This window comes from Lutjanus erythropterus, chromosome 22 (assembly GCF_056507025.1).
Source record: "Lutjanus erythropterus isolate fLutEry1 chromosome 22, fLutEry1.hap2, whole genome shotgun sequence".
Taxonomy (NCBI): Eukaryota; Metazoa; Chordata; class Actinopteri; order Lutjaniformes; family Lutjanidae; genus Lutjanus; species Lutjanus erythropterus.
The window spans coordinates 8,890,384-8,913,028 of record NC_139338.1 but is presented as its reverse complement, the minus strand read 5'-3'; the positions used below and the strand labels follow the sequence as shown (position 1 = coordinate 8,913,028).

Genomic DNA, 22,645 nt, shown 5'->3' with positions numbered 1-22,645 from the left:
ATGGAATCAGTAATAATATTGTAGGAAATACAAAAAAAAAAAAATATATATATATATATATATATATAAATCGAACAATATGAACAAAAGAAAAAAGAAAAGTACAATTAAACAAGAAGAAATACTAAGAAACTACTATTACAAAGAAACAAGACATGGACTCAACAGCTGAATGCACGTGGAAAATAATGATATTACACAGCATGAAATGAAATTACGCCTGAATGGAGCATTGGAGCCTATTCAAGTCAAATATCTTTGTTCAAAGCGGTTCTCATTGTTTTCTGTCTATAAACGCTTCTACACTTTAGTCCTGTTGGTGGCGGTAATGCGCCCTAAAGCTAGTTTTCCAACCACCAATAAGATTCAACGAAGAAGAAGAGCCGACCAATCACTAGGCTTCTTCACCAACACAAACTTTAGAACCATTACTAAAAACATGGCTAGGTGTTAGCTGTTTGGCCATATTTGTTGTCCAAGCAAAACAGTTGTTGCGTCCTTAACGTCAAGCCCCGTAGCTTTGTTACTGCTTGTTATTTTGTTATTACCACATGATAAAAGACGTGTGCGCTCGACAAAAAGATGGAAGTGGCTGTTAAAGGTAAGAGACAGAAGCTAAAGATGTGTGTCAGTTACAGGAAAATGATAAAACCACGTTTAATTCACGCTGCGTACTTTAACTTTAGCAGCGTAATATAACATTAGCTAATAGGTAACGACTGTGTAGCAACTGCTGTGTGTTGTATCCGGGTAACGGACGGTAAGTAACCCCAAACTTGAGTTGACGATGTTCACTGCTACACATTCAGTGTTTTCATCACTAACTCTGTTGTTTTCAACGTGCAAATGTCTTTACCACTACATTTGGACTGTATAAGGTCTCTAAACTCTTAGTTAATAATCACAGTTCACGCTTCATATTTTTGTTGTTGGGGGGTGGGAAGTGGGGGTGGGGGGATGGATAGGACTGGCTGGCAATTATTCAAAATCATTACAGCTAATTTAACTTTTGAAACTGGTACGTTTGTTTAACCGTAGTATTTTAAAAGAACAGTCCACCTCAAAATTTCTGCACGTTCTTAAAAAGTCTAAAATGCAATAATGCCAGTCTTTAATACAGTTGCTTGAATTATGAAGTTAACTTTACTTTTATAAAGTTGCATTAACTCTGTTCTCACTTTTAAATAATGTTTCATGGACAATTTGTATTGGATAATGCTGTACCAACTACAAAATGAAACCAACATTGATCCAATAACTACTAATGCAATGTGTGCTTGTACGTTTTTTTTTGTTTGTTTGTTTTTTGCCAGAATGGGAGTGAAATAGGTCTTAAAATTAAGTCTTAATGGTCTTAAAAACGTACAACTGTAGACAAGAAAACTGAACAATAGCTGACATTGTGAAAGGACACTCCCAGTCAATGGTTTGTGTTTTGCTGACATGAATGAATGTTGTATGTTTTCCTAGGGAAGGCCAAAAGGAGGCACCTGAGCGCAGCCGAATGTGGTGATCTAGGACGAAGTGCAGGGGGCACTGATGCCCTCACCCAGCCCCAAACTGTGAACCACGGGCAGGGCAACCGCAACCCCAATAGGTGGCTTTACCCCAGGACGCCCACCAAGCGACGGAAGTGTGGTAATCTGCTGTGTAAACCTTCTGCTACAAACATTTTGAGAAATCTAAGAATATTTATAATGGCACTAGAAACAGTCAGGGGAACATCTATGCATGAAAATACAGATTTTTGCTTACCAGCTTTGATAGGGAATCATAAATTTGATGTCAGTCTCTGAATCTTCTCTCTCACTCTTTATTTCAACAGCATCTGCCTCTGGAAGTCCTGTTGGGCGACAGAAGGGCATCAATGACTTCTTCTCTGTGACAGGAGTCGTCAGTTCCAGTCCACACAAATCCTCCCAGCTCTGCTCATCCACACTCACAAACAGACTCAATGGAGAGCTTTTTCCCAAAGAAGAGGAAAAGGTTGTGAAAGAGGAGGACGACGTTGACGATGTCAGCCTTTTAGCTGCTGCACCGGTGCCAGTATATGAAGCCAAGGAGGAGGAGGTTGATGATGTAAGCCTGTTAGCTGTCCCGATGGCACCAGAATCTGAAGTAGAGGAGGAGCAGGCGGTAGATTATCTGGAGGGAATGACAGCAGAAATGTTTGGGGATGATGATGACTTTGATCATTATGACAAAGACATTAACGAAGAGGATGAGGGGGTGGAGCCCCTCCCTGATGCCCACTATGGGCTCCTTGGCAGTGGTAAGGTCCTGCTGGAGCCCCAGGGCTGCATAGATGACCTTCCAGAAGAGGTGCTGAGGCAAATATTGTGTCAGGTCCCTGCCCAGGATCTCTACCGCAGTGTCAGCTGTGTCTGCCATCGCTGGAGGAACATCGTCCAAGATCCCAAGGTTAAACAAACCACAGAGTTCTATCAAAATAATATGTCATAGTTAAATAACATTATCTTTGTTGTAATGGTAACAAAAGCAGGTGTAATACAGGAGTATTTTATCCTTCTCTTGTGGTTGAGCATTGTTATTCTGATTATACCACTTATGGTTAGTCCATCTCATAGAAAGCTCACCAATTAACATAGTGGTTGTTGTGTGTTTATGTTCCATTGTATAGTTTGTCCCCTTCAAGAAACAATACTACCGCTACATGATGAAGGAGAATGCAACAATGCTGGAGATCTTCCGCATCCTGAGGATAAATCGCATAACAAATCGAGGATCATCACTGCACAGCATACGACACCTTGTTGTGTAAGTCCACATTTCCTCAGTTTGTCATTTCTGTGATACAATGTACATATCTCTGATGTTTATGTTGTGTGTTGTAGGCCAATAATCCTAACCAATAATTCTGCTTGTTGTGAACATTACAACTTAATTACTTATATTAATTAAAATGCCCATTCAGAATCAGGTTTCATGTGCCTCGCATACTTAGTCTGCATTTTAATGCAGGCAGTGGTAGGATGTGGACAGAGATTAATACCAAGCCAACATTAAAGCAAAAGGTCAGGCTGAGCTAACTAATTATAGCAACACAAAACTGCTTAGTTTTTGGATAAAGTGTTAAATTGGGACATCTCCAACTATTGTTTTCTTTGTAATTTGAAGCTTTTTTCTGATTTTGGTTTCCTTTGTGAATTACTGTGGAACACAACTCTTTAAATACCCAATATATTACTTCATAAAATGACCAATAATAAAAGTATGGGATAGGTGGGACTAACATGCATAGATGTCTTTAAATGTACACTGTGGTAATGATCTTGTCTATGTGTGTTTTTGTCAGTTTAATGGCCCAGCATAGGATTGGAGAGCGGGTGAGGCCGGAAGACATTCTTGAGCGTGTAAAGAAACATCGCCTTTTTCCTCAGGCTGAGGCCTCCATACAATTACGTATTCCTGACATAAAGAAGCGTTTTAACCTTGGCTTAGAGGTATGACTCGCACACACAGACACACAAAGGTACCCTGGTAATCATATGAAGAAAGAGCTCACAAGTTTTCTCATCTTTCGTGTCCGACCTCCAGGGTCCCAACCCATACGCGGCCATGGCCATCATACTGATCCTAAGTGAGACTGTTGGTGACGTGTGGGCCTTGGTGTCTCTGCTCACCGGCTGCCTGTCAGACACCACCATCAAAGAGTACCTCAACCACATGGCCATGATGTTGCTCGCCTTAAAGAGGAACAACATTGACATTAGTAACAGGTAAGAACTGCAGGTGTCAGCAGCTTTAACAACCCCTGTCAGTTCTTGAAGGCATCATTAAAGAATCTTTTCTTTCTGCTTTCTTCAGGTTGCATTACAACATCTACTATGTACTTCACCTAATGGAGAACGGCCCCTTTCCAGTAAGCTCCAGTCAGAGAGGGTGAGGACTAAAATGCATTAGTTTCACCGATGTCCACTTCTGAAGGATGGACCCATTTAAAGTGATAATCTGATAGTCAATGTATTACCTACAGATGATGGAGGTTGACCCGCCCCCAGTTTGGAGAAGCAGCAGGTGTACCAGTGTAGGAAGCCAAACAATGTACCGCTGTAGACAGGGTCAGCAGCAACATGTATTTAGCCACCTAAAAATAAAATCGGCATTTTAAGTCTACGTGTGTTTACAATATTTGCATTGCTTTATCTTGCCAGGTATTTTATTTTAACAGGAAATCACTTTTATATAAGCCAAATGTCACTCTCACCAAACTAACCAGACTCCATTAGCTTGTTTATGATGTTGTGTTACTTTGGTGTTTCAAAAGATTATTACAGATTCACGGAAGTCACACAATAACATGAACAGATTAACTGATCGAGGCAGCAGTAGACAAACACTTCCTGTTTACTACAAGTTAAAATGAATCTTTTTGCAAAAGGAGTCTGGCTGAGCGAGAGAGAGCAATATTTGGCTTAACAGTGGTGGAAAAGGCTTTCTGATGGCAAGGTATAGTAGTAAAAATATTCTAAATACAGCATACACTAACTTTGATAATACTTTTTTTTTTTTAATTTTAGATGAGCCTTCTTTTAGGTGGCTGTCCACAGCAGTACATGGCTTAGCTTCAGTGCTGGTACTCCTCTATGCTTCTCCAAACTGAGGGTGTGCTGATCTACTGTGCCCAATAGATTGACTATGGATAAGTACCTCATATAACCCCACTTCAGATAATTTGAACTATCCCTTTAAGGGTCTCTAAGGACTGAACTGTTTCAGTTTCCCTCTTTCTGTAAACAGTTTTTCGTTTTGTTTGTGTGGCAAGTCAAGTGTGTTTAGAAATCCCCCTCACTTCATATTATAGTAATGGATATCTGAATAGGTTTGTGTGTGTGTGTGTTTCTTCCAGGCAGCCACAGGTTCATCTCACAGGTGAACAGCAGCACATCCTCAGCCACGACATCCAGCCAGACCAAGTGGTCAAGATCGTGGCTTTTGCAGGTACAGTAGCAGCCATCACTGCATTCTATAAAATCATTTTACACTGTTAAGAACACACAAAAACAATATAATAAAAAAACACAAGTTAAAAGACAATCCAAATACTCAGTGTCAATTTTGCATTATTATCCATCCCAGCTCAGACCCACAGCATTTGCATCCAAACATAAAACCCACCCGTGCTGTTAAATGTAATGTGTTTGAATCACCACCAGGGGGAAATCTTTCTTCAGATAATTGTTAAAGATTTTTTAATGGACCCAAAGTGTGTTTGCCAGGCAATGACAGTTTTGTTTGGGTTGCAGCTGGACCTCTGAAGCTGAGGAATAAGTTCAGTAAAATAATATGAAACAGATTTTGTTTGGTCTCATCATATCTGAAAGTTTGATATGTTGTTTCTTTTAAACTCCAATAAAAAAGTGTGTTTCAGAACTTGGAAGTAGAGCTGCATTAATTCAATTAATTGTTTAGCTGATTGATAGAAAATTAGTTGGATAATATGATCAAATATGAATAATAGAATAATAGACTAAATATAAATAATAGACTAAACCATATATTATCAAAAATCCTACCTACAGGCAGCCTAGAAATGTTGAAGGTCAATAATCAGTTTCAGTGTTGCTGTGTTTGCCGGTCTCGCGGATCAGGGCTCGCAGTGTCAAAACTGAAACATCAATGCTGTCTCTGCCAGGTACAGGGAAGACGACCACGTTGGTGAAGTACGCTGAGCAGCGGCCACACCTCCGCTTCCTTTACGTGGCCTTCAACAAGTCAGTGGCCAGTGAGGCACAGCGCCGCTTTCCCCCCAACGTGGATTGCAAGACTGTCCACTCATTGGCCTTCAGTGATGTTGGGAAGCGGTGAGAACCAATGTTTGTTTCCACTCGGATGCTCTCAGTGACAGTCAAAGAATAGAGTTTTAATGTTCATAAATACCCACTGCGAACAAAAACAGGTGGCTGTGGCATCCTGCTTTAGTTATTATTTAGATACCAAGATTATTTTTATTGTTATTATTAATATGAGTAACTACCTTGCTAACGTGGCAAATAGATAATATGTGCGTGAGTGACATGACTTGTCAATGACAGGGTTATATTGAAAAAGGACAATGAAGGGGACATTTATTAGCTTTCCAGTCAGCTATAGTAGCTTAACTATTCTTAAAATGTTCACAGCTGCTCATGGTATAGCTGACAGTACTTGTCAGGCAAGTTGGATTGCTACCAGCAGATACTGCGCAACATAACCCCTTTCTCTTTGCTGTAATGAGCCCAGCAAATTCCTCTCTCTAGCTGATGAATGAATGTTGGTTCTCTTTTTGACTGGTACAGTGCAGCTGTAACCATTAAGGAGCAAGTTCAGTAGGACAGGTTTGAGTGAGCACGAGTTGTCAATCTGAAAGAAACAAATACAGAAATGGGCATTTATGTCAAATGTCCACCTTAAAGAAATAAGAATAAATATTTTCAGTTAAACAAAATCATGCACATAGGATAAAACTAAAGAAACAGAAACTGCCACCCTGTGTGAGGCTCAGGAAAGAGTGAGTGAAAGTTTGTGCAGTTTAAAGGGTGAAAGGGAACAAATCAGTGCCGAGGAAAGGAAGTGAGACAAAGGGACTCACGAAAGAAGTATCAAAATAAAAATAAAAATAGGAATCTACAGTTTCTTCTTACATTCGTTCCCTGGTCACGGTGACCTGCTAATTAACCAAAAGGAGGATTTCACCCCAAACATGTTCTCCACATGAACATAGAATAAATCCAAAACACACTATCCAGACTCACCATTGATGGCACTTCCATTTTTAAAATGGCAAAATTATATCAAAACATGTGTTTAAAAACTGTTAAAGTATAACCCAGCATATTTAGAAATGTGCTCAATACTTCCAGAGAACATTGCCAATGTTTATGTTGAAAAGCCCTAACTAGGAAAACGAGTACTACACCTGTACACTCTTGTGTATGAGATTAATTGATTATTAAATTAATCGCCAGCTATTTTGATAATGAATTTATTGGTTTGAGTATTTTTTCTTTTTAGAAAAATATTCCAAAGCTTCTTAAATGTTCTTAACATCTTATTTTTTCTGGTTTCTTTACTCCTCTGTGACAGTAAACTGTGTATTTTTGGGTTGTGGACAAAACAAGACATTTGAGGACATAACTTTGTTGTTCAGAAAAGATTTATCAACGTTTTTCACCATTTTCTGACATCTTATAGGCAAACAACTATCTATTAATCAAGAAAATAATCAACCGATCAATCGATGAAATATGAATATGAAAATATTTGTTAGTTGCAACCCTGAGACAAATTTGTGAAAATAGAATGGATGAACATGCCATTTCACCCTGCTGCTTCTCTGAAGTCTGATCTCTCTGTCATGCCTCTCACGATATTTTCACATGAAACTGTGTAAATTAGAGTTTATTTCATCCAGACCAGAGTCAGTAATTGTTGTACCAGTGAAAAGAGTAACCAAGAGCATTGCAAGTTACAATAATAAATAAAGTCTGGAGGCTCTGGTGAGAGTTTCTGCTTAAACAAACCGAATCTCACTCTTTAACAAAAAGGTCTGTCTTTGTTTCATGATGTTGTCAGACATAAAGAAAACAGTCTGAGCTTATCAATGGCAAAAACAAGCACATTAAGTAGGCGTACTTTGGCGGTGCACAAATCCCCACAAAGATCTCATTGCAGTTTCTTTTGTATCACTCGAAACTGGACCAGTTTCAAAAATGATTGCTAGTCACTGTTAGTCACTTAGACTGAAAAACATGAAAAATAGGGTCCAGGCTGAAAAAATAGAGATGTTACCTTTTACCCACTTACTTATTTCTGCCTACTAACATTGTCGACAGATTGGCCTCCGAAAGTTTCTTGCCTTTTCTATTATCTGTGACACGTCTAACTATAGACGTGACTCACAAGTGCGATGGTGACATAATAATGACTTTGGTTTGTTGGTCGTCATGTCTGTAGGATCTTGTCTTTTTCTTGAGAAGTGCATCAGTTTTTTTCCACTGAAAAACCACATCCCTTACAATTCGTCTGTGATGTTTCCTGTGGCAGCTACCATTTCTGTAAGAAGCTGACCTTCAACGTGAAGCCATTTGCCCTCAACTCTGTTCTGCCTGAAGGCCGTGGAGGCTTTGTCAAAGCCAAAGTGGTGGCTGCAACTCTCAACAACTTCATGGGCTCAACAGATGAGACAATCGGTATCGAACATGTCCCCAGTGTCCGTATAACCAGAAGGGGCCTCAAGGACCCAGTATGTGAACAAGAAAAACCGGTATGGAAACATGAATGTATACAAGTGACACGCTGTGCGCCTGTAATGTGAATAAATAATAATTATAGAAGCATGAGCACTGCAAAGTTGCGTTTAAACTGTCTTTTAATTGTGGAATCGTAGTTGTTTGTCCAGGACGCGCGGAGGATCTGGAGCAAAATGAAGGATCTCAAAGAGACAAAACACGATGCTTACTACATGACCCACGATGGTATGCCATCAAATGAAAGTAATTCTAATATTAGTTAACAGTGCTGCTCAGGTGGTCAATAGAACTTTTAATTCCCAGGTTACCTGAAGTTATGGCAGCTCCAGAACCCGAAACCCCAGTTGTCTAACCAATACGATGTCCTCTTCATCGATGAGGCCCAGGACTGCACTCCAGGTAATGATGCAGCAATTGTTGCACAGTCCTGCAGGATTGTGGAGAAGCCTGATATGATTATTTTGCTTAACTTTCTGATGGTGACGGCGTCTTCCTCTCTTCCCTCTGTCTCAGCCATCATGGATGTGCTTTTGTCTCAGCGCTGTGGGAAAATCCTGGTTGGGGATCCTCATCAGCAGATCTACACCTTCAAAGGAGCTGTCAACGCTCTGAGCATTGTGGACCACACACACATCTACTACCTGACACAGGTATATGCTATTATACGCACTAATAGAGACATCTGGGCACTGAACATCTTCAGCTGAGTTCTGAAAGTCAAAGATTCAAATCATCAGTCGGAGATCCCAACGTTTTTCGCCATTGTCAGTTAGTGAACATTACAATAACAAGAAAAAACAGATATAGGCTTACAAAAATGCACCAGGAGAATGTTTCAATTCTGAATTAATAAGGGGAATCATAAAAAATATTTTTATGGTGCACTTATTTAAAAAAGAAAATCCTCATGACAACCCGCGCTGGTAGTGAACTGATGAGAGAAGGTAAAAAAAAGTGGTTGTCTCTTCTTTTTTAGCTGACTCATTGTACACAGAGAAATGCAATGGAATGACAGGCTGTTAACTTTACAAACCGAGTCTCCAGTTCACTACAAACCACATAACAAGCCTTAATGGAAGCAGAGAAGAGTGATGGAAACACCGCCCTTGCTTGTTTGCTTGTGCTTGTGCTTGTTTTCACTTCTGACAGACACTTAGAATAATAATCTGAGCCTGACAACATAATAGAGGAGAGACCTGAGAGACCTTTTCTAAACAGCGAGATGCATTTTGTTTAACCAGAAACAGCCAATTTATTGACCTCGCCAAACTAACCAGACTGTTTTTTTTTTTTTTTTTTTTTTGAAAAACTGTGATTTTAACACCATCATCGACAGAAACAAAATAAAATGTTTATAAATATTTTAGACATTTGGAGCCTTTGGTCATGTCCCACTCTGTCACATTGCAGTCCAACAACCATGAAAAAGTGTTGCATATTTTATCTTACAGTGTCTTTTTCTCATGACAAGTAGAGTGAGGTGGCTTAAGGAGTAACAGTACAGAAACCACTCATTTGCAAAACAACTAGAAATGCGAAAATCTTATCATTTGTGTCAATGAATAAGTCAGTGGTGACGACCTGTGTGCACGAATGAGAAAGAAAAGGTTGGGAAGTGTAAGGAGCAAAGTTTCACCTTTCTCTCTCATTCATTGCTCTCACAGGACTGGGGACACTGAGCCAAAGTGTTCCAACAATAATTTCATGCTAGTCTTTGCTATGTCTTTGAAACACTTCTCTGTCCACCACCTTTCTGACACTTGCTGTGTGCTGTATTTTCCTAAATGTCTGGCTCTATTCATGAGGCGGAGAATGCTAAAAGACTATCAGTCTTGCATTGAACTGTCAGCAGTTGCGTGTTAATTTAAAAAATGAATGCCGTTGCTATTGATGTCTCTGTCCAGAGCTTTCGCTTCGGTGCTGAGATCGCCTATGTGGGTGCCACCATCCTCAAAGTGTGCAAGAGTGTGGACAAGATTCTCGTTGGAGGGAAGCAAAAAGGTGAATTCTGCAAACTGACTCCTTTTTAGTGTGTTGTCTACTTCGAAATGCAGGTTCTTCAAAAATATACATGAGTTTAATGACCTAGAAGTTGACATCATATAAGAATGTTACTCCGTGTCTTGTCCATTCAATAGGTAGCGTGTGTGGCGAGACTGCAGACCATGTTCAAGCAGCTATTAATACAGGTGTGAGTCATTGTCAGGGGAAGACGGCCATCTTGTCCAGATGCAATCTCAGCGTGTTCAGCGAAGCTGTCCGGCTCACTGATGCCAACCTGAACTGCCGGATCCACTTTGTGGGAGTAAGTGTATATTCAGTATACACATACGTATATACAAACCCCAATCCCAGAAAAACTTGTGAGCGTGTAAAATGTAAATAAAAACAGAATGCAATGATTTGCTAATAACGTTCCCACCTATATTCAATTAAATACAGTACAAAGACAAGAATGTTTTGAATGTTACTTTAAATAGCATGTCTTTTTACTGTATTACAAGTCTAAAAGTCTTTGCAAATCATGGCATTCTGTTTTTATTTACTTTTTGTTTTGAAATTGTGATTTCTAATGTATATACTCACAGATACATACAAAGCCAGACTAGCTGTTTCCTCATGTGTCCAGTGTTTGTGCTACGCTAAGCTTGTTGGCTTCTAGCTGTAGCTTCATATTTGATGGACAAATATGAGAGTGGTATCCTCTCATCTAACTTTCCACCATAAAGCAAAAAAGTGTAGGCTGTTTCCCAATATGTACATTGTTTGTTAAGTTAAAATTCTTCATTTGAAGTCACTAGTCTAAGTTTATGGTTATTTTGTTTAAGAAGAGGCGGTGCATATTAATTAACATGATCACTAACATCGTGTAAATGTAACAGATTTAGCAATAAAGGCTAATTCTCATCTGCAGTCCCTGGCAGGTTGATGGTAGATGTGTATGTATAAGAAAAAGACAAGACCCTTTTTGTCCAATATATATCTTATATTATGCTATTATATAGTATAAAAACTGTCCAAATGCACTCTATTAGGTTTTGCCAAAATTAAGTGCAAAAATAACTGGCGTTCAGAAACCCTATATTGATCAGGTACTTACAGATCTATGTTTTCTTTCAGGGTGTCCAAGGCATTGGCCTTAACAGGATCCAAGATATCTGGCATTTGATGCAAGAGCCGGGAGAGACTGACAGAGCGCCTGGCTATCAACCAAAATGTGAGATTGATGCAAATGCACACATATTTACCCTGTCAGTTGTTTCCCTAAAAAAAACAAACTTGACATTATATGTTGAATTTATTCTGCCTTCAGACATCAGGGATCCCCTTATTCGCTTCTTTGCCAAGGGAAATTCTTCGAGGCCCTTCAGTGCTCTGAAGAACTACGTCGAACAGACCGAAGACAAGGAGCTGGAGGCCAAAGTCAGCATTGTTGAAAAATACAGATGTCGCATCCCCGAACTGGTGATGCGCTTGGAACGGTGCTATGAAGCTGACTTTAACAAAGCAGGTGAGCAACAAATTCTTTAACTGATTAATGAAGGCCTTACCAAAGTACTTATTTTAGGGAAAAAGATAAACGATCAACTCACACACAGGAAGTGATGTCAAACGTGAAATAAAATTAAAATCACCTTTTAAAACTAATATAGTCTTCCTTTGTGAATGTACCATTAACTAATATGTTTATGTGTAATATACTGTATCTGAAGTTATGTGTGACACACATAAACAGTTTGAACAGGATTCTAGACCAAAATCTGGACCAGTGCCACTCCTCTGTCAGCCAGCAAAACAAATCCGCCAGATGGGTCTGCTTGTCTCTAAGAGATCCAGGATGGGCAGAAATCTGTCTGAACAAGATGTCACAATATAGACATATCTGCCAGAGCGAATTAAATATGATTCATCTGTTTCGCAAGCTAGCCTTTTCTAGCCTTTACAGTACTGGTTTAACAGCCAAGGAATTCGCAAAAAAAGGTTGTGATCAAATCATGTTCTGGTCACACAAGTGCTTCCAGTGAGTGGAAAAAATAGTCTGAAACCCTTTAAAAATCATTGTCTGTCTGGTCTTGATCTACTGAAGACGTAAATCATAAATATTTATTTATATTTTCATTTTTAAAAAAAGGTGCTTTAATTTACTGAAATAGCGGTGTAGGTTTGATCAAATATAGGAGGGAATGGTGTTTTTTTTAAATGTAAAGTTGTGCTAAATGAGAAATGCTTATTCAAAAATAAATGTTGGTGTTGATGCGTTAAATCAATACATATTATTTTGTAGAAAATTTGAGTTTCAAAGAAATAATTAAAACGCCACTCTTTAATGTGCTTAACATTTATTCACTTGTAGTTATGACAACAAAAAACGTACGCTTTGTTTCAGAAGCATAAAGTGCATGATAGAAAAGTGCATGAAACTCAAGGTGCTTTCCATCAAGCTGAACAGCTGTACTGTCCACCTTTGTCATCAAGAGTGGAAATTTAACTTCAGCCTGAGAAATTCAGAGTAATTAAAAATATAAAGTGAAGCATCACGGCGAAAACACTGAAAAACAAATCAGTACTGGATATTAAGATTACTTTGAATAATTACATGCCTTGTACAGTCATTTATCACTTTCATTATCAGTGGGAGAGTTAAAATTATATAACGTGTTAATAGGAAGCTTAACAGCACTGTACTGTACATTACTGTAAAGCACAGATTTTTATTCTTTTTAGCTGCTTATTTTTCTAACAAAACATTTCTTGAGCAGCAACAGTAATGTTTACGACAGCAAAGGAATTCACAGACCAATTGCATGTGATTTAAATCATCTCACATGATGCAGAATTAAGAGAAGTATGTATAGTAATAATTTAATAAACCTTTCTGTGTCAAAAAAAGGTTGTGACCAAATCATGTTCTGGTCACACAAGTGCTTCCAGTGAGTGGAAAAATAGTCTGAAACAAAAAAATAAACATAAATCTCATTGGAAACAAATCTACAATGTCAATAAAATAAATGATAATCCTGACATCAAAATACTGAGTGAAGTGTAGAATCAGTCAGCATCATTCTCCCTGTTGTCTGTCCTTCTTCCGGAGCATCTGTTTTGTCTACGCCAGCATTAAGTTTACAACAGTTTGACAAATTTTTAGGATGCTTGGCAAACTAAGCTAAATAGACGCTAATAGAGTGGATTAAAACATCAGGTTATACAAACATGTCAATGCTTGTTGAACGTGCATTAAGTATTGTACTCCAAATGGGTTTATTGCACTTACTTAAAGTAAGTGTGGTTGTTGTCAGTTTGAGTAAACTTTGAGTTACTTCACTTCGTTACTGGCAGCCTTTCCATTTCGCTGTGCACTGATCTCACTCCATGTGTGTTTGTGTGTGGAACAACTGCCCCAAAAAGTACAGATAAGAGGGTTAGGGTTAGACCAGTAACATCAGAGCTCATCAATGCTACAGTCTTTATTCTAATTCAGTACACTTTTTATCAAATACAGCGAGTGTGTCCTCATGGTTCTCTAGCTCCCCGTTCTCTATGTCTGCATCTACACAGCTATGGGTGTGTTTTTAGGTGTGAAGACAGCAGGAAGTGTCCATGGAAGTGACTCATCTTGAACAAATAATGGTGGCTCATGAAAGCTTAAGTGTAGATACTGTGATAGCATCAGTTATATCAGAGCTGGAAAGTATTTCTTCATTGAAAAAAGAGCAATGAACAGCAAAGGATTTTCTCCACGGAAAAGATGTTTTCACTCTTCTCCGAGTTTGACCCGGTTGGTTGAAGTTAGCTGGTGTTAGGCATAATAGACAAATGGTTCGTCCAATCACCTGCCGACTGTTTTCTAAAAGTGCATGCCCTTTTCCTAACATATTTTAAGGATGACTGCTGCAGATGATTCTGTACAAACAAACAGTCGGGTGTGTCACATTGATATTTCATAAAGTTGAGTAATTTTTGTTTCCACTGTGAAATGTACTCACCTCAGTCATACACCGTGACTAATGTTCGCTCTTTTCTTTTTCTCTTTTGTGATAGACTTCATTGTGGGAACTGTCCACAAAGCTAAAGGACTGGAGTTTGACACTGTGATGATAACCGATGACTTTACTAAGGTCCCTGCTTCAAAACACAACCTGGAACACTTTTCTGACTTCTCATTCGGTGTGTTTCTTTGGACATGCCTTTTCTTTTACACTGCAGCTTTTTAATCGATTTTATACATTTTAATCTTATTTTGTCGTATGTTATTCTTTCCTATTTGTTAGTTAGTTAGTTTGTTTGTTGTACTGTTTCTTTAGAGATATTTTGTTTATGTATCAGATTGTTTTAAACTGTTCTTCCTTGAACTGATCAGTAGAAAACTTTGTCTATAAAAAAGTGAATAATGTTTGAATACTTGTCTTCCCTGCTCAGCTAGCATTCCTGACGATGAGTGGAACCTGCTGTATGTGGCGGTGACACGTGCCAAGACCTCACTGATCATTACTGAGACCATCCGCCGAATCCTCACAATGGCTGGGGTAAGACATAACGGCACAATGTCACACACACCTTATTCCATGTAATTCAGCAGGTTCGGTTATGTTACGTATTCAAACCCATTGTTACATTTCTTATTGGTGATATGTCAGTCTTTCCTCTCAGAAAGTTATTCTAGAAAATGTAGATAGACATCACCATCACCTCGTTTTTCTGTGGCTGTCTTGCCATGTAGGTGCCAGGAAGTTATGGTCTTGTTGGAGGGAAATAGGATGTTGATCTCATACTTCTAGACCAGCATGGTTTAGATGAACTGTTTCTCAGCGTCATCGCCAGTTTCACTTCCTGCATTTAAATTCAGATGCTGTGTTAAGTGTTTTAGTGCTTGGCGAGAGGTTGTTTCTGAATACTAAGTTGGACGCAGAGAAACAGATCCGTGTGAGCACATGAGACCCGGGGCGGGGCAGCTTGCTCAGGGAGAATGTGAAAAAGAGACATTGAACAAAGCTAACGTTAGCTTAACCTAAGGGGAAGATAATCATCGGCTGAAGGGGAGCAGAAATTATGCAGAAATGAGGATAATTCCGATCCCATAAATGTGTATTTCAGACTAAAAGATGTAAAAAGTAGAAGTACTGATTCAACTTCTTTACTGAGTATGAAAGAAAAAAGTAGCCCTTTGACTTTTCTTCTGTGCAAAGCTAACTGGACAGCACCTTTTCTTCACAAGAGGGTCTCCCTCTGTCTGTTTCGTCTTGGTACATATTAGATGCCATTTTTAATCTATATTTGACATCTTTTACCTTGTTTTCACCTTGTTACGTTTTTTTCATCTTGTAATGGACTGTTACATCATTTTCATCTTGTTGTTACGTCTCTTTCATCTTACATCTTCATATTTTTTCACTTCATTGTTTTTCTTGTTATGTCTTGTTGCATCTTCGTTTTTGTTTTGTTACATCTTTTTATCCTTCATCGTTTTTATCTTGGTAGGTTGTTTGCATCTTCTTACATCTTTCATTCAGTCATTTTCTTCTTATCTGCTATTTTGTTGCATTTTGTCGTTTATGTCTTAAGTCGTTTTCATTCTTTGTCTTTTTCATCTTGTTACGTCTTTATGCGTTTTTATCTTGCTATGTCTTTTTCCATCATTTTCATCTTATCATCTTGTTTTCATCCTGTTACATTGTTTTTGTCTTATGTATTCTCATTTTCATCTTGTTACATTTTTTGCATCATTTCATATTGTTACGCTGTTTGCGTCTTATGTTTTTTTACTTCATTTTTAACTGTGTTGTCTTGTTACATCTTTTTTGTCTTCATTTTGTTTTCATCTTGTTATGTCTTTTCATCCTTCATCGTTTTCATCTTGTTACGTCTTTTACACCATTAACATCATTTTCATCTTGTGTTGATTTCATGCTGTTACATCTTTTTACCTTGTGTTCATCTTTCATTTAAAATGAAGTAACAAGCCTGTTCTGAAAAAGTTAGGAGTAAATAGTACAGATATTTGTGTTAAACTTTAGGGAAGTAAATTAAAATATGAAAGAAAAAGAAATACTCAAGTAATGTACAGATACCCACTGCTTAAGTACAGTAATAAAGTATGTGTACTGAAATCCTTTAAAACAAAGCGTTTACAACTTAAGATGCACTTGCAGTTCATTAAATGCTGTAAAATCTGATTTATCTGTATATCCTTGCACCAATTTAATTTAGTCAACAAGTCAGTTAACTTCAAAATAAAGAATTTTAAAGAAAGATGAAGCATAGGCCTTTTAATGTTTATTCATTTTATCTGGTAAATAACATTATTATTGATGTCTGTTTATTAAAAGTGAGGTAAGAGTGGCTCAGTCCAAACCAACTACCCAAAAGCATCTGTATTTGTTGACCAGGGAATGAGACAATCAAAAAGCTTTTTACAGAATCGCTAACCCCACCTTTAACTGGCTCCCCCGGCCTCTTATCATTCCATCACTCCAGGCAACGCAAGTTAAGTACCCCTGATGTAGAGGAAACTCTGCATTATAACAGGCACGAGGCCAGTCTCCACTTAGCTACACATGGAGAAAATCAGAGAAGCGGTTCAGTGAGAAGGTTAAGAACAATAAAACATTGATGAGATGTATCAGCAGGGGAGCATAAACATTGTGGAGTTTCCTCAGCACAGGCTTGTGTGGTCTTGAAGTACATCCTTCAGCAAGCAAACACCTCCCCAGGGAGGCGTTCAGGAGGCATCCGATATAGATGCCCAAGCCACCTCAGCTGACTCCTCTCAACGTGGAGGAGCAGCGGCTCTACTCCGAGCTCCTCCCGGGTGACAGAGCTCCTCACCCTATCTCTAAGGGAGCGCCCCGCCACCCTGCGGAGAAAACTCATTTCAGCCGCTTGTATCCGAGATCTTGTTCTTTCGGTCATGACCCAAAGTTCATGACATACACTAAAAATATTTGTTTTGTGAAATCAGTTGTGTAGTATGTTCAACTGGTTTACATCAGCAGTCACTTGAGTTGAACAGAGATGATGGCAAAAATGTCATGCCACCAGCAATGTAACTTCATGAAGACACTTTGCTTCTCAGTGCCTCTCAGATATGAGAGGTGGGCTGAAACTTTTTTTTTTAATTATCGATAAATCTGTTGAATATTTTTCTCGATCAATCAAGTACTTGTTTGGACCATAAAATGTCAAAAGGGGAAAAATGTTGACCACTGTTTCTCAAAGCCCAAAGTGACACCCTCATCCTATTTTGAAAACTGCATAATTTATATCGTTTTTCTTGCCAGCAGTCTTATTTATTGCATATCTTAATAGAATGTGTGAAAAATAGTACACTAAAGGTATGTAAAGCTCAAAAATTATTGTGAAAATGAGACTTAATCAAAGGTTCATTTAATGGTTGTTTTGCAACACAAGGTTCTACATTTATGTTTGTAGTCCCTGTGTGCTTCACACACAAACAACAGAGTAAAACGTAACGAAAGGGCTCATTTCAATGGAGTGATGGGGATGAATTTGTGTCACAGCCTGAGGAAAGAAGCTCCTCTGTAGTCCAGTGGTATATCAGCAGATACTCATGTATCTCTCATGTATCTTTTGGATATTTTTGACTAATCATATACATCTGGGCAGGCACCTCGCCTCACTGATATCACTGATGCTCACTAGATGGGTACCTATGATGTTCTGGGCGGTTTTAATGCCCTGTGTGCCCTGTGTGTCTCTCCGTCACATCATCAACTTTTTTGTCATCTCCAGGAATACTTCCTGAAGGCGGAGATGCCCAGCTCCTTGCCGAAGACGGACAAGCCTATCCCGTGCTCCGTCACAGACTGTCCCAACTGCATCACACCCGGCTCAGCCTTCACCATGTGCCAAAAAGAGCTGAAATTTGTAAGAACATATCAAACTCCCATGAAATGTACAACAGCCTAATATTCTAATGCCTCCAAACACTATTTTGTCTTTCAGTGGTGTATTGTACAGCACATTTTTCAACATTACTTGCTTTGATTTTTAATTCTCCCTCTTTTGTCCTTGTCCAGACTGACGGTGTGTCCGCTGGGGGCCCGCTGTGTGAGAGGTGTGTGTGGACCCGCATCGGGCCAACCGCCTTTCTCATGACCGATGACGTGCTCTCAATGGCTCAAATCCCACGAAGACTCCATCCGGTCGAATTCCACTACCATGACATGCTTGTGGCACTTTTTTAACCCTGCTTGTCTTCAGGGACCTCAAATAAAACTCTTTTGGACATTGCTGTAAAGGAACTTTCAGATCACCTTTAAAACGCTGACACTAAAATTACTGAAAATGTCTTTATAACAGATAAAATATGTTTGCATGTGACTGTTTTGTATTTTTGCTTTGATGCATGTTTTTGTATGTGAGATAAAGGGAACTGGATGTTGAAATATCCGATTGAGATGCCCTTTAGGAAGGCAGTTCACAGCCTATTGCTCCTGGTGACCATCAGTAGAGAACTGAGTTTTTAATTCAGGAGCACAGTGTGATTGGATTTTAATATTTTAAAAAAGAAATTAAACTGCTGTCTGACTTGTTCACTTTTATTGTAAAAGAACCAGCAAAACAATATTTTGTGTCTTTCTTCTTTAATCAAATCTTTTTAGACTTTTTTGGCAGTTTATGGCTAAAAAAAAGTTTATTATGGTCTTTTTAAAAGTACTTATCATGAAACGTCAGTTTTGGAAGTAGATTTGGGCATAGCACCAACAACTCCACATTGTGTGTGAGCCTGATAATCTTCAGATGGAGTGAGATTTATTTAATCCGTTCCAAGTTCTTCCTGCCAAACAGCTGCAACCCATCAGCCTCCTGAGAGTATAAAGAACAATTCCAGCAAGTGTACAAGGCCGCAAAAGCTTTTCAGTACATATCAGAATGAATTATTAAACATGGAGTTTTAAAACACTAACTCATGTTCAAGGAGCTACCCAGGGCTGACCAAGGAGTGAAAGTCTCTGTTACGGTAGAGAAGAATGAGTGGGAGTCAATCAACAGTGATGTGCGTGAGCAGCCATGAGTTTCAGTCTGCAGAGAAATAACAGGGTAATAGAACAGAAACCGTGCTGTCTGGACTTGTTAGTGAGCAAGTGTTTTTGTATTACTTTATTGTCAAGTTATTTTGACAGCTGGAGAAGTCAAAGATATGTTGCCAGGGGAGGAAACCAGCCTCTGGAAGAAGACAAAATGTTTTTATTTGAGGGCCAGTTTTATTATCTGCAGATATATAAATGACAGATTGTTAAGTCCTCCATTTGCAACGCTGAACTAATGTCTTTCAAGAATATTTTGAATTATCATACAAATTTACAGTGGAGAGCAAGAAATACAGGAAAAAACAAATGCTACTAAAGTGATTCACATATTTCATGAGTCAAAAAATTGTGTTCATTGTGGTCTTTGAAATAGGCTTTTTTACTCTGACCATTTCAGTATGAAACTATTAAAATGTAAATTTCATAAGTAGGCACACCAAACTATAGAACCATATTGTTTTCACATGAGAAAAAGAGCGAAATGGATTAGTATCAAGTCATAACATGAAAATTTTATTGGTATGATAAGATGATTACAACATACAAACCTATCTCATTATAAAAAGAAACTTGTTATAACAGTGTACTATTTATGTTGTTATGTTATCTGACACTTTTCATGTTATAACATGATAACTAATTGCTCAAACATAAATTAATTTCTTGTAAAAATGTGATTATTGTGATGTGACAGCATTAAAAATATAATTAAAAAAAATAAGCATAACTTCATAATAAAAGTTATCACATTACTTCAGGTTATAATGTAATATTTTATTAGAAAATGTTCTAAGTTATAATGTGATAACTTCCACTGATATTTTAAAAATCTATTTTTATTACATAACAAAGCGTTGCATGTTATCAAACCATTTTTTTCTTTTTACGCTGCCATATAAATGATGCAAAACAAAACCGCATTTTTTAAATAATTAAACGAAACATCCAGTCATTCATAAATACCAGGTATCTCAGGAAAAGATACATATTGCAATAATATAGTCAAACACTGATTAAAAATAAAATTTTTTGAACCTCACTTTACAAGCAGTCATGCTGTGTACAGCTAGCTGGCTTGACATTAAAAATACGTTTATAAAAAAAATAAAGAAACTCTCAAGGCAAACTCATGCACACAATCAGAAAAGAATACCACACAAAACAAACATAATGCCCCTTGACAAACACCTGACAAATTGGAAAGAGTGCAGAACCCTTTCACCTGCCCTGACTACTCTGTATGTGCTTTATAGTCAATGTGCTCAACCTTGAGGTGAACTGCAACCAGTCCCATCATGACCGAACACTGTCTGTACATCCTGCACCTCCAGCCTTATTATTCCTGGATATCCGATTGTGCACAGCTTGTTGTCAACGGCCAAGAATTGCTACCATGTTAAACCTTTTACAGTAACATTTAACAATAAGGGTTTGTTCATAAAAACTAGTTAATGCAGTAATAAGCATTAATAACAGGTAATTAATAGTTAACTAATGTGTCTAATAATCATTTACTAATAACTATTGTATTAATTCATTCCCTACTTAACATTTATAAAAATGCTATTTACATTAATTAATACCCTAATAAGCATTAACTAACAGTTAATAAGCATTAACTAACAGTTAATAAGCACTAAGTAACTTTTAACCAGTGTCTAATATATGGTTGATAAAAATGTTCAAGTTCACAGCTAAGCCATTTTATTTCTTCTTCTTTAAAAAAAAAAAAGAAGTAATAATTCTTCACTCATTTGTCTATTATCTTCATTAACTTCTAGCCTAACCTAATCGTTATGTAACAATAATTAACAATTAATGTTTTGATGCTCAATATGTTACTTAACCATAATTAACTGTGTATTAATACTTATTACTGCATTAACTAATGTTAACTGATGGACCCTTCTTGTTAAATGTTACCCATTCTATACAATGGAAAAATACATTCATTAAAGAGGAAACTTTATATATTCACTGCGATTCAATATTCAAAACAAACATGTGGGGGGGGGGGGGGGGGGGGGGTGCAGGGTTAACTTCCTCCTGCATTAAAATAGACACGATCTAAACAGGATCTAAAACATGCTCGAATAAACATCACACTTACACTTTTTAGACTGACATCATACATTCTAACCACAGATGGGGTCAGTTCTTCTTTTCAAAAACATCCATTTCCTTGATATTTTTTCTCACCTTGAGTGTTTTAATAACATGGTCACAGTTTACATTTTTATGCTTATTTTCCAGTATTTTTAGACTCAGTTTGAAAATAATTCACAGCAAGGTCTGTCTGTGGGAAACTCTAGTTATCTGAGATTATTATTATTATCATTCATTGTCGAGAATTGGGACAAAACTGTATTTTTAATTTTTACTTTTTTGATCATGCTCGGAATATATATTTTAAAGTATCAAATTCTTTGGATATTAAACCTTGTGACAGGCCAACCTGCTGGTGATTACATGTTTTATTAAACATGTAATCACCACAAACATTATTATTATCTCATGAAGCTGATGTCTACAGAGTCGACAAAATGTTACTTTTTTTGCAATTTTGGCATTTTAGTTTTTAAAGAGGTTAGGAGTCCTCTTAATGCTAATTAAAATACAAAAACATAATTCTTCTTTTTTTCTCTGGGACACAATCTGGGACGCAACTTTCTGAGACGTGGTGACCTGACTGTTCTACAGGGACACACAGAGGTATTGATAAGCACACTGGTCACTGCACTTGGCTCCGCCTATAGATTGTTGTTTCAGCAAACATTTCTCAAAGGCACAGCAGCTAAACAAATAATTACCTCAGAAGGTCAGATAAGCACAGTTTGAAAAGACAAGAGATGATATTATGAAGGCTGGTGCTCTGCTACTTACGTTAGAACTCGCCTTTAGCTCTTTAGGTAGACACTTAGCTAACCTGCTGACCTAACAAAATTATGGATGCCTCTGTGAAAAATATTTTACACATATTTTGACCAGACTTTGTTCTTTGCTACATTTATTTTTCATTCTGCCTGACAAATAGCACTTTAATGTTGTTCTTGAATATTTTACCAGCTCATAAAATATCTACATCTGTTAATTTCCAGTGTCCAATGGCAAAAACCTAGCCTAGCCAAGCTCATGTTTTTATTTGTTCTGGATAATTCACATTGGCGTGTAGATCTGGTGATGCCAGGCTAGCAAAAAATGGCCTCTTCAGACAGGAGGTGGCACTACGGACGGGATTTGCGGGGTCTAACTGCTCCCACTTCTGTCCTCCAGAGCCACTCCTACACATACCTGATATATCTTAACTTGTCCCAATGCTCTGCATGCAAAACACTTCCTGTCTAT

The 22,645-nt window shown here is 37.9% G+C and overlaps 1 protein-coding gene across 1 annotated transcript; it reads left to right on the top strand.

Annotated features, from left to right (window-relative positions):
• The first annotated feature begins 404 nt into the window (after nt 1-404).
• On the top strand, nt 405-18,834 carry fbh1 (F-box DNA helicase 1). Its single transcript, XM_084711239.1, has 21 exons — nt 405-601; nt 1,471-1,638; nt 1,826-2,421; nt 2,642-2,778; nt 3,317-3,464; nt 3,559-3,740; nt 3,829-3,903; nt 4,871-4,962; nt 5,657-5,825; nt 8,047-8,266; nt 8,390-8,477; nt 8,556-8,651; nt 8,766-8,902; nt 10,157-10,253; nt 10,391-10,557; nt 11,373-11,469; nt 11,566-11,763; nt 14,292-14,417; nt 14,670-14,776; nt 18,000-18,134; nt 18,287-18,834. The coding sequence occupies exons 1-21, from the start codon at nt 583-585 to the stop codon at nt 18,452-18,454; spliced, it is 3,222 nt and encodes a 1,073-aa protein (XP_084567365.1). The 5' UTR covers nt 405-582; the 3' UTR covers nt 18,455-18,834.
• The last annotated feature ends 3,811 nt before the right edge of the window (nt 18,835-22,645 follow it).